Below are 11,076 nucleotides of genomic sequence, written 5' to 3'. Positions count from 1 at the left end.
AATGCAAGGCTTTTTCTCAGAGAAATCAGACGTTTTTAGCTTTGGTGTGTTGTTACTTGAGATTGTTAGTGGGAGAAAAACCACTTGCTTTTATGATGATCAGCAGTACTACTTGAGCCTTGTAGGATTTGTAGGTCCATCTGACTCATTATCCTTTTTCTTTAAAGCTCAGCTAATCAGTATGTTAAATTTTTGTCTTTCACACTTGTCATCTTTCAGGCATGGAAATTGTGGAACGATGACAACATAATGGCTTTGGTAGACCCAACAATATGGGATCCTTGCTTTCAAATGGAGATGTTGAGATGCATACATGTGGGACTGCTGTGTGTGCAAGAATTGGCAAGAGACAGGCCAACTGTGTCGACTATAATTTCAATGCTTAATAGTGAGATTCTGGATCTGCCCACTCCAAAACAACCTGCATTCACCGTAAGGCAGATTGCTTCAAATGAAAAGCCTGCTCAACCGGGCCAGATAAAGTCCTCCAGTTGCAATATCACTATTACAAAAGTTTATGCTAGATAGGAAGAAAGTGCTTGAGATAGCATTCCCTTTGTTTAGCATCTTTAAGGATGCAAACCGTACTCTCTTTTCAAAGTTCAGATATAACAAAGTTTGAATTCTACATATAACAATTCTATAGAATTTCAGAATTTATTATGAGTGTTCAAATATTCTGCACAAACAAAAAATTGAATATGATTTTAAAAATGGACAACGAAGACACAATGAAAGAGCACCATTAAAAGGTCATAATTGAAGAGTTAAAACTTTCAAAAAATGTCATAATTGTAGAGTCACAACTTTCAATATACTGTTAAAATTGTTACTAGCTTTAGAATCCTCACTTAAGGCACCTTTTCCAGCATCGTTTTGCAGAATTCTGAAGCCTCAAACTGAGACACTTGACAAGAAAGAAAGCCAATAAATGTCAATCCCAAATGCGAAGCATGGTGCTGATCATACAGTGGGGTCTACTGATCATGAGTGTGGTTTGAAAAACTGTAGATGGAGATGATTGCGGCACATGACCAGAAAGAATGCTAATAAAGGCTACTGATCAGAGGTGTAGTCCGAGTCATGTTGGCTGAAGATAAGTTTGAAATTTTAGTGTCAATTACAACTTTCCACTTGTATGGTTTGGCCAAAGTTATCTACTCCTAGTTTGAAATTTGACACTTTACTCGTATAAGATTAACTCACTTGAAGTTTCCTAACCTACCTTTATTAAAAATAGAGCTAAATTTATATTTTTGCTCTATTTTATGTTTCTCTCTTTTCAAAATGTAAAAAACATAAATAATAATAAATAAATAAAAAAAGATAAAAAAGTGAAAGTTTTGTAAAAATTAATAACAAACATTACCACAGCCGCTGTAGAAGCTTCTCTCTATAACTTTGTCTGCAAGTTCTCCTTTAAGAGAGTCATTGTAGCACTTTGAGCACATGTTCCTTGTGTCTACCATTCCAAAGAAACCGCAACCATTAGCACATGGTGAAAGATCCATCTTCATTAAAACTTGTTGGGGTTCCTTGTCTTCTTTGGCTGTCTTGGGGAGTTCTTCCCTTTGAAAATCTAACACAGGTTTTATGTCTCCACAGATCCATAAAAGCCGCAACCATTGGCGCAGAGAGGCCATTCCATGTTCTTAAGATTCTCCTACAAATTTATCTTTCTAACTTGTTTCTCGCTCATCTAATTGCTTCTAATTGTTCCTAGACTCAGAATATTTTTGCGATTGAAAGCTAATCAAAGGAGTAAGGGCTAGTGGACTTGGGAGTTTGGAAATAGGAATCCTAAGTCGATTTGGTGTTGGAGAGTTTGATGAACCGACTAGGTTTCTTTTTTTAAAATATCTTTTGAATTTGGACTTGGGATTAAAATCAGTTTAAGATTCGATTTAGGAAAACTAAATTTGAATGTTTTCTTCTCGAAGTTGGATGCTTGATAAAATTTTAGTCATAAAGGATTCCTTGAGGGATACTTCTCAAAAACCACACAAAAAAATAAAATCCAAACTACTTTTTAGTTGTATATACTAGTTTTGAGGGGAGAGAAACATAAACGAGAGTAAAAATACATATTTAGTTTCATTTTTAATAGAAGTGGGTTACGAAAGCCTAACTGAGCTAATCTTAAATGAGTAAAGTGTCAAATTTCAAATCACAAGTAAGCAATTTAAATTTCGGTCAAATCACATGTATATAAGTTGTAATTAACTCACCACAAAATAGCAGTTAGACCCAATCACACAACGATGAACTAAATGGCCACAAGACCACTCAACTCTCACCCAACCAACCAAGCCCACACTAAAACCCAATCTCTGAAACCTTACCCATATATCCTTCTCAACAAAACTCCTCCAACCTCTCTCATCTAAACCCCTCACACTCAAGCCCAACCACCCACGAATCAGACCTTATGTTCAAATGGTCTAGCTAAAACCTAACCACGCATTGTGGCCGAGCCATTAGTAAAGTTGCCTGGCACGTTTGAGGCTCAACCTAACTCTTCCGTTGCAACTTGAGACTACAAGCCCAGCCCATGATTCTTCAAGTTCAAGTACAATGTAAGTCCAATAATATACCAATGCTATTTATCTCATTTTTGATCAATTTACAATAAAAACACCAAACTGATAGGAAAATGGTGTTGCTAAGCAATTGCCAATTGACCCCTTCATACTTTAGTGTGCATATTTATTATTATTATTATTTAATCAATAAATTGTCTTTTGAATCGTTAAAGTTCAAGGATAACTAAAATATTTTAACTTTGTTAAAAGGATGTTATGGAAAGCCTCATATCTTTACCATTAGTAAATGAACGCTCAAACCTACTTCAATCATTCTTCAAAACTTTGTTACCCAATTTGGGATAGAACACAACCTTATATGCTATGCTAGGTTGGTAACAAGATAAACTAGACATTAGGTAGAAAATTACACGTGAAAAATCCTATTATTTGTGGATCCACTTATCCCTCCAAACTCAAGATTCACTAGGGTTCGGTTTGGGATCAAATGTCGACATTGGTGGCATTATTATTACTTTATAAATTAATTATATAGAAATAAGTGGATTAAATTTGTAAAAAGTATCAGTTGCCACAACTTTTATAAAGTACTTATTTTTTTTGGGTAAATTCCATTAACCTCCCCTGAAGTTTGGGCAAATACCACTCAAGTCCAAAATATTTCAAAATTAACCAATTAGATTCCTAAAAGACAACTTAATCCTTAACACCGTAACCCCTCCATTACTCATTTTTCTTTTCCTCAATTAGATTTGTCTCTTTTCTCTCGTTCTACTCATTCTCTAACTCTCTCTAGCCTTTTCTCTCTCGTTCCTCTCCCTCTTTCATACCACTCTTCACTTATATCGCTCTCTAACCTTAAATCTGCTCCAATTTTACCCATACCCAATCCCAACCAAAGCCATAACAACAAAACCTAAATCTTACCACAGAACTCAAATCCAAAAAATTAAAATAAAATAAAATCCCAGCCAAACCCACAACAATAAAACTCAAATCCAAAAAATTCAAACAAATCCTAGCTAAACCCACAACTAAACCCAAGTCTTACAACAAAACTCATCCAAAAAATTAGCAAACCAACCACCACATTAGAAGCCACAACCACCCACATTGCAAATCCACCCATATTAGAAGTGGCTCTAGCCGATTCAATTGATTCGAACCCAGATATGAAAGCTTTCGAATCAAGATTTGCCTAGATTTTTTTTCAAGTTAGCTTCAATTTGAACCTAGATCTAACGATTTTTAACCCAAATTTGGCTTGTGTTGGCTCTGATTTGGTTCATAATATTGAGATCTTCTTCATTTTTACATGCTTGTGTGGTTGATATTCTCTTTTTCCTATTAAAGATCGGAGCACCGACAAACATTTAGATGAAAACCACCATTGTATATGCTAAAAAACCGACCTCAGGCTATCTTGATCAATGCCAGCCAAAGGAAAATTGCCCACAACGATTCAGTGGTACCTAACGATTCGACTGATGAACATCCGTGAGATAGAGTGGGTCAAATTGGAGAGAGAGAGAGAGAGAGAGGGACAAGAAAGAAAAGATAGAGAAGGGAGATTTGAGAGAGAATGAGTGGGACGAGAGAGAAGAGACAAGTCTGAGTGAGAGAAAGAAAAATGAGTAACGAAGGGGTTACGGTGTTAAGGGTGTTAGGGATTAAGCTGTCTTTTAGGGACCTTATTGGTTAATTTAAAAATGTTTTGGACCTAAGTGGTATTTGCCCAAACTTTAGGGGAGTTTAATGGAATTTACATTTTTTTTTTCTAATATAGAGTTTTAACCTATGACATCCACTTCTAATGGTTGTACTCTTTATTATTAAACTAAGATACCAATCGGTTTTTGGTATAAGCAGGAATTGAATCTCAGATCTCTTATTCAATTATAAGAGATTTTATCAGTTGAGTTAAATGAAACCCCCCTTTTATAAAATACTTTTTTTGAAAAAGTTTTATAAAGTATTTAGAAAAAATTAAAGCACAACAAAACATAAATAAATTATTGTTTCTCCATGTAGTTACTAATTACTGTAGTATCAGAAATGGAAAGTGATGAAAATGAGGGTGGGGTGGTGAGATGCATTTGGCAGAGTATGGGAGAGAATTGATTGAAAAATAAATAGCTTGACCGATTGGTGTATAAGTTATTCAATGGGAGACAATAGGCCATGTTGTTCAGAAATATAATTAAGAAGTACGAATACTTCAGGAAATCCGGTTTTAAAAACATAGATTATAATTGAGAGTTGAGACTTTGACAATGTGAATATAATTAAGAAGCAAGGATACGTGTAATAGGGTTTCTCTGTCGTTTAGGAAGTTTGGTCTCCTTCTCCCTTCGACTATAGAATTTGAAGTTCCTTCTTGTAAGGCTCTTCTTCCCCTCTCGCGACAGTGTTGCGTGTAGGGCTTGTGGTATTTTCTTTGGGGATTGGGATACAGTTCTCCTTTTCTATTTTCTTATCATTCCCTCTTCTCTTTCTCATTATCAATCCAACTCTATCTCTCTTCCTGTTTTATTCCTTCTTCCTTATCTATCAGTATGGACGATCTCACAAAACATTGGAACTGTCTCTCCCTGTCTGAACGAGAGGGGGACGATATTAGTATCACTAAGGATCGTTGCTTGAAGGAACATATCATTGCAGCAAGATTTTTGACTCGGCGTGCCCTCAATACTGATGCAGTGGCAAGGACCTTTAAACCACTATGGAGGGCGGAAAACGGCTTCACAGTCAGCAATGAGGGCGAACACAGGGTTCTATTTGTTTTTGATAACGAAGCAAATGTTGACCGAATAATATCCAGTGAGCCTTGGAGTTTTGATAAGTCGTTGGTGGTATTGCAGAAGTATGATAGGCTTACCCCCATTGGTGACTTGCCTCTGGATAAGTCTTCCTTCTGGGTTCAGGTGCACAACATTCCCGTTGGTTTCAGAAATAAGTCTGTCGCAGAGGATATTTGTGGTTCAATAGGCATTGTGGATCGATCCACAACAGTTACGGAGTGCGAATGTGGGAATTATGTTCGTGTCAGAGTTACACTAGATGTTTTCCAACCCTTGTGCCGAGACAGAATTATTAAGCTTGAGGGTGGCGAAAAGGTATGGGTAAATTTCAGATATGAGCGTTTACCTAACATATGCTATTGGTGTGGTTGTTTTGATCATGGTGACAGGGACTGCGATTTTTGGATTCAAAGTAAAGGGTCGTTAAAACCTGAACAACAGCAGTTCGGATCTTGGATCAGAGCAAACCAGTTGGGGGCAACAAAGAAATCCGTGGTCTGTGTCTTAGGTTACTATGAGGATAGGCCGGAAAATATTTCAACACGACGGAGGTTTAGCGGAGAGAGGGGTGGAAACCTCCGTCGTCAATTCCTTAGTCAGGAAAGATGGCGCCAAATAAGGAAAATTCAAATCAGGGCTCTGCTACCGTGAATCCCGGAGATCATGAAGCCTATATGTCTTCAGATCAACAAAGCAAATCTTTTCCTAATTTCCAGGAGCACAGAAATAAAGGGGATTTATTCTCTCAGCAATTAAGAGAGATTGACAAAGATTTGGGAATTTATGAGGAGCCCTTGATTAATGCTGATATTGATTCTAGTCCAAACAAGGAAGCCTCTCCACTCTTTGATTTAGAAAATTTAAAAAGCTCTTTGGAGGTAAATCCGAGTCTGCCACCTTAGCACACTCTCAGTTCCCAGACTCTCAAAGAAAGTAATAATATCCATCATGATATTAACAACTCTTTTCCTCAACACGTGGTCTCTGAAATTCCACCACAAGCCAAGTGGAAAAGACTTCAACGTGTCACAGAAATTCCCATAGACACCAGGCTTGATCTGGCTGGTTCAAAGCGCCCTTCTTGCCTGGTTATTGATCAGTGTGAGTCACCAAGTAAAAAGCTACAGGTCTCTTATGTTGACAAGGAAAGTACACCGATGTTGGCGGAGGCTGGTTTCCCGCCCCGCCAGGCCCAATGAATTGCTTAGTTTGGAACTGCAGGGGGCTTGGGAACCTCCTGGAAGTTCAAGAGCTTGTGAGAGTGGTACAAGCAAAAGCACCCTCTGTCGTGTTCTTAGCCGAAACACTGGCAGATGAAGCAAGGCTAGACTATGTAAAGGATCGCATTCAGTTTGACAAAAAGTTCTTTGTTCCTAGAGTGAATAATGGTGGGGGTCTTGTGCTTTACTGGAAATCCAATGTAGAGATCGAGATTGAATCCTCATCCGTGAATCATATTGATATCACAATTAATAAAAATTCTGGGGAACCTTGGCGGTTTACTGGATTTTACGGTGAACCCGAAACTCATAAGAGGCAAGAATCTTGGGACTTATTACGAAGTTTACATGGGCGGAGCTCGCTTCCCTGGTTGTGTGCCGGGGACTTTAACGAGATTATTAAGCAGTCAGAAAAATTGGGAGGAAGGCTAAGGCCTTATGCACAGATGCAGATTTTCTGGGATGCCTTAGATGAATGTAAACTTATGGATTTGGGCTTCAAAGGTTTGCCGTACACTTGGTGCAAGCATTATAGGAATGGTGTTTCCATTTGGGAATGGCTTGATAGGGCAGTAGCTTCCTACGAATGGTTCTCAAAATTTCCTGGCTCGCGGGTGCACCACATAGATAGTACTACTTCGGATCACAAAATTCTGTGGGTGGAACTATCTGACTTGGATTTTCAGAAAAAGCAGAAGGTTTTTCATTTTGAAGAGATATGGCTGGCAGATAAGGGTTGTGGAGAACTAGTTGAAGGAATTTGGCAAGCCAACTATGATGTGGTTGAAGAGAAGAAGGTACTTAGAAAGTTAGATACATGCAGCAGGGAGTTAACTCGTTGGAGTAAAGAATGCTTTGGAAATATAAAATACGAGTTGGAGAAGAAGAAAAAACTACTAAGTCAAGCCGAGAGGAGGGCTGTGCAAGGTGGAGGCACGGATTTGCTTCTACAATTGAGAAAAGAGATTAATGCTTTAATGGAAAAGGAGGAAAGGATGTGGAGGCAGCGGTCATGTGCTCTGTATCTTAAAGAAGGGGATCGAAATACTCGGTTCTTTCATTGCCGAGCAACACAAAGGAAGCGGCGAAACTCCATCTCAGGCATCAAGAATCGTGATGAGGAATGGTGTACTCAAACAGATCAAATTTCTGCCACTTTTACTGAGTATTTTCAGCAGCTTTTTACATCCTCAAATCCGAATGCAATTGAGGCTGGCTTGGAATCTATTCCCCAGTCCGTGACAGAGGATATGAATGCCTCCCTATGCAGTGATTTTGAGGCTTGGGAAGTTGAAAATGCCTTGAAACAGATGGCACCATTGAAGGCGCCTGGACCTGACGGAATGCCACCACTCTTCTATCAAAACTTTTGGGATTTAGTTGGTAATGATGTTACTACTTCCATTCTGCACTACTTGAATACAGGCTCAATTCCTACCCCCCTAAACCACGCTTTCATCACTCTAATTCCCAAGACAAAAAATCCGAAAAGAGTAACCGAGTTCAGACCCATTAGTCTATGCAATGTACTTTACAAGATTTTCTCAAAAGTACTTGCAAATAGACTAAAACGAGTGCTTCCTTACCTTATCTCCGAACATCAAAGTGCCTTCATCAAAGGTCACCTCATTACTGACAACATCATGGTAGCCTTTGAAACCTTGCACTATATGAAGAATCATAATTCGGGGAAGAATGGATTTATGGCTCTTAAATTAGATATGAGCAAGGCCTATGATCGGGTTGAGTGGTCTTTCTTGAGGGAAGTCATGAGAAAAATGGGTTTTAATGATAAATGGGTGGAGTTAGTAATGGAGTGTATATCTACAGTGACCTATTCTCTCTTGATTAATGGTGAACCTATGGGGAATATCAAACCAAGCCGAGGTATCCGCCAAGGCGATCCATTGTCTCCTTATCTCTTTTTGCTTTGCTCGGAGGGCCTTCATAGGATGATTAAAAAAGCAGCAGATGATGGTGATATCCAAGGTGTCTCTATTTGTCGAAATGGTCCTAAACTAACACATTTATTCTTTGCGGATGATAGCCTTTTGTTTTGCAGGGCTACTACTCAGGAGTGTCAAAAGGTGCTAGAAATACTTTCTTCATATGAGCGAGTTTCGGGGCAAAAGCTTAATAGAGATAAGACTTCTCTATTTTTCAGCAAGTCCACACCTCTTGAGATGCAAAATCAGATCATGAGTGCAATTGGAGTTTCGGCCTTGAGACAATATGAGACATATCTGGGGTTACCTGCAATGGTGGGTAGAAATAAGAGAGCTAGCTTTGATCATTTGAAGCAAAGAGTATGGAAGAAATTACAGGGGTGGGAGGGGAAGTTACTTTCTTAAGCCGGAAGGGAAGTTCTTATCAAAGCGGTAATTCAAGCAATCCCCACTTACACTATGAGTTGCTTAAAACTCCCAACCACGTTGTGCCAGGAAATTGAGTCTCTTGTTCGCAAGTTTTGGTGGGGACAAAGGGGAGATAGAAGGAAAGTGCATTGGATTAAATGGGATGACTTGTGCCAACATAAAACAAACGGAGGATTGGGGTTCAAAGACCTGGTGATGTTTAATGAGGCTATGCTAGCCAAATTAGCTTGGAGGTTGTTGCATGATGATAGCTCGCTTTTTTATAGAGTATTCAAGGCTAGGTTCTTTCCACATGGGACTATCCTTGATGCTAAAGAAGCCCCATTTGCTTCACATGTCTGGAAAAGTATCTTGAAAGGGCGTGATGTCTTAAAAAAGGGAGCATTATGGAGGGTGGGAGATGGGAAGCAAATCAGAATTTGGGCGGATAACTGGCTGCCATCAAGGAATGCAACAAGAGTTAAAACTCCAGTTCTGTGGGGTCAAGAAAATTCTAATGTTGAAGTACTCATTAATCCAGTCACAAGGAGTTGGAGAGGAGAGGTTATAGATCATGTTTTTAATCCGGTTGAGGCAGAGGTGATCAAAGCCATTCCACTAAGTTCAACTAGCCAATCGGATACACTGATATGGCCTTTTAATCCATCAGGTCAATATTCGGTGAAACCTGGTTATAGATTTCTGCAGGAGCAAACAGAAAATTCACATGCACCAGCTCAAGATTCTGCCTTTTGGAAAAAAGTTTGGAGTCTTGAAGTCCCTAGCAAAGTCAAGAATTTTGTTTGGCGTGCTTGCAGAGAAACCTTGCCCACCAGGAAAAATTTGCAGCGGAGGAAAATCGTCCCTGATGGCCTTTGTGACCGCTGCAAGACGGAGGAAGAGGATTGCTCACATGCTTTATTTTTCTGTTCTGATGTGTAGGTGATTTGGAGCTCGGAGTGGTCTTGGATATCGGGTAGGCAGGGGAGCAATGTAAGAGAAATTTTCAGTCATGCATTTGAGGAAGAGAAGGACGCTGCATTACTTGGCTTCATGAGCTAGGCTGTGTGGAATCGCAGAAATCAGATACGGTTTGGGGAGAATGTGTGCCTTCTGGATCAGCTTGTACCGCTAGCAAAGGAAAGAAAAAAGGAATTCCAAAGCCTTAGTCCAGCAACTCTAAAGATGCAGCACAGGAAACATACAAGATGGAAGCCACCGGACAGAGGTTACTACAAGGTCAATTATGATGGAGCGGTATTTGAACAGCAAGGGAGAGCATGCTTAGGTGTTATCATCTGGAACTCAGAAGGGGAGGTCATGGCATCAATGTCTCAGCAAGTTCAACTCCCCACATCAATTTCGCAGGTGGAAGCATTGGCAGCAAGAAAAGCGACAGAATTTGCCCTTGAGATTGGAATTAATAACATTGTTTTGGAAGGTGATTCGGAGATTGTCTACAAGGATCTCATGAGTGATACTTGTTCTCTGGCTCTACATGGTAATTTGATACAAGATGTAAAAGCTTTGATCCCTTTTTTTTCTAGCATCTGTTTTAATCATGTAGGTCGGATAGGTAATAAAGCCGCCCATTCACTGGCTAGAAGGGCAATTCTTACAGAAAATTTAAATGTCTGGATGGAAGATATACCATCAGACATCCTTGATGTAATTCGGGCTGATTCAGCCCCTCCTGATCCTTTAATATAAGTGCATTGTTCATTCTCAAAAAAGAATATGCAAGGATACGTCATGAAATTTTTTAGAAAATATTATAAGTGAAATTCAAGAAATTTAATTGAAATATCCTATTCCCTCTTACGAACTTTCAACATTTCCTTGTTCTAACTTTTTTATATATTTATTTATTTTTTTAATGACCGAAGTATAACTTTTGAAGTTGCTTATAACTCATATTCAGAATATGAGTTATAAGCAACTTCTAGATTGAGGTTAATGAGATATAAACAAACAACTTCAAGACTAGGGTAAATGAGGTATAAACAACTTCTAGCATGGGGAATGAAATCCTTTAAATTTTTATGACATAAAAAAGTATTTTCTGGAATGTAAGACCTTTGATAGTCTAGAGTAGCCTCTTTCCTAGAAAACTACCAACGAAAGTAGCAATTAGAGATGAACGTACCAATGCAATTGG

At 38.8% G+C, this 11,076-nt stretch overlaps 1 protein-coding gene and 1 long non-coding RNA gene across 2 annotated transcripts; both read left to right on the top strand.

Annotated features, from left to right (window-relative positions):
• Window positions 1-6: 6 nt before the first annotated feature.
• Window positions 7-663, top strand: LOC136061131 (uncharacterized). Its single transcript, XR_010630358.1, has 2 exons — window positions 7-130; window positions 220-663. It is a non-coding gene; the product is annotated as an uncharacterized LOC136061131 (long non-coding RNA).
• Window positions 664-10,103: 9,440 nt separating this feature from the next.
• On the top strand, window positions 10,104-10,628 carry LOC112037500 (uncharacterized). The gene is made up of 2 exons (XM_024070341.1): window positions 10,104-10,419; window positions 10,486-10,628. The coding sequence occupies exons 1-2, from the start codon at window positions 10,104-10,106 to the stop codon at window positions 10,626-10,628; spliced, it is 459 nt and encodes a 152-aa protein (XP_023926109.1).
• The last annotated feature ends 448 nt before the right edge of the window (window positions 10,629-11,076 follow it).

This window comes from Quercus suber, unplaced genomic scaffold (assembly GCF_002906115.3).
Source record: "Quercus suber isolate HL8 unplaced genomic scaffold, Cork oak 2.0 scaffold_150, whole genome shotgun sequence".
NCBI classification, from domain to species: domain Eukaryota; kingdom Viridiplantae; phylum Streptophyta; class Magnoliopsida; order Fagales; family Fagaceae; genus Quercus; species Quercus suber.
The sequence above is the reverse complement of the archived record's forward strand: the minus strand, read 5'-3'. Positions and strand labels throughout refer to the sequence as shown.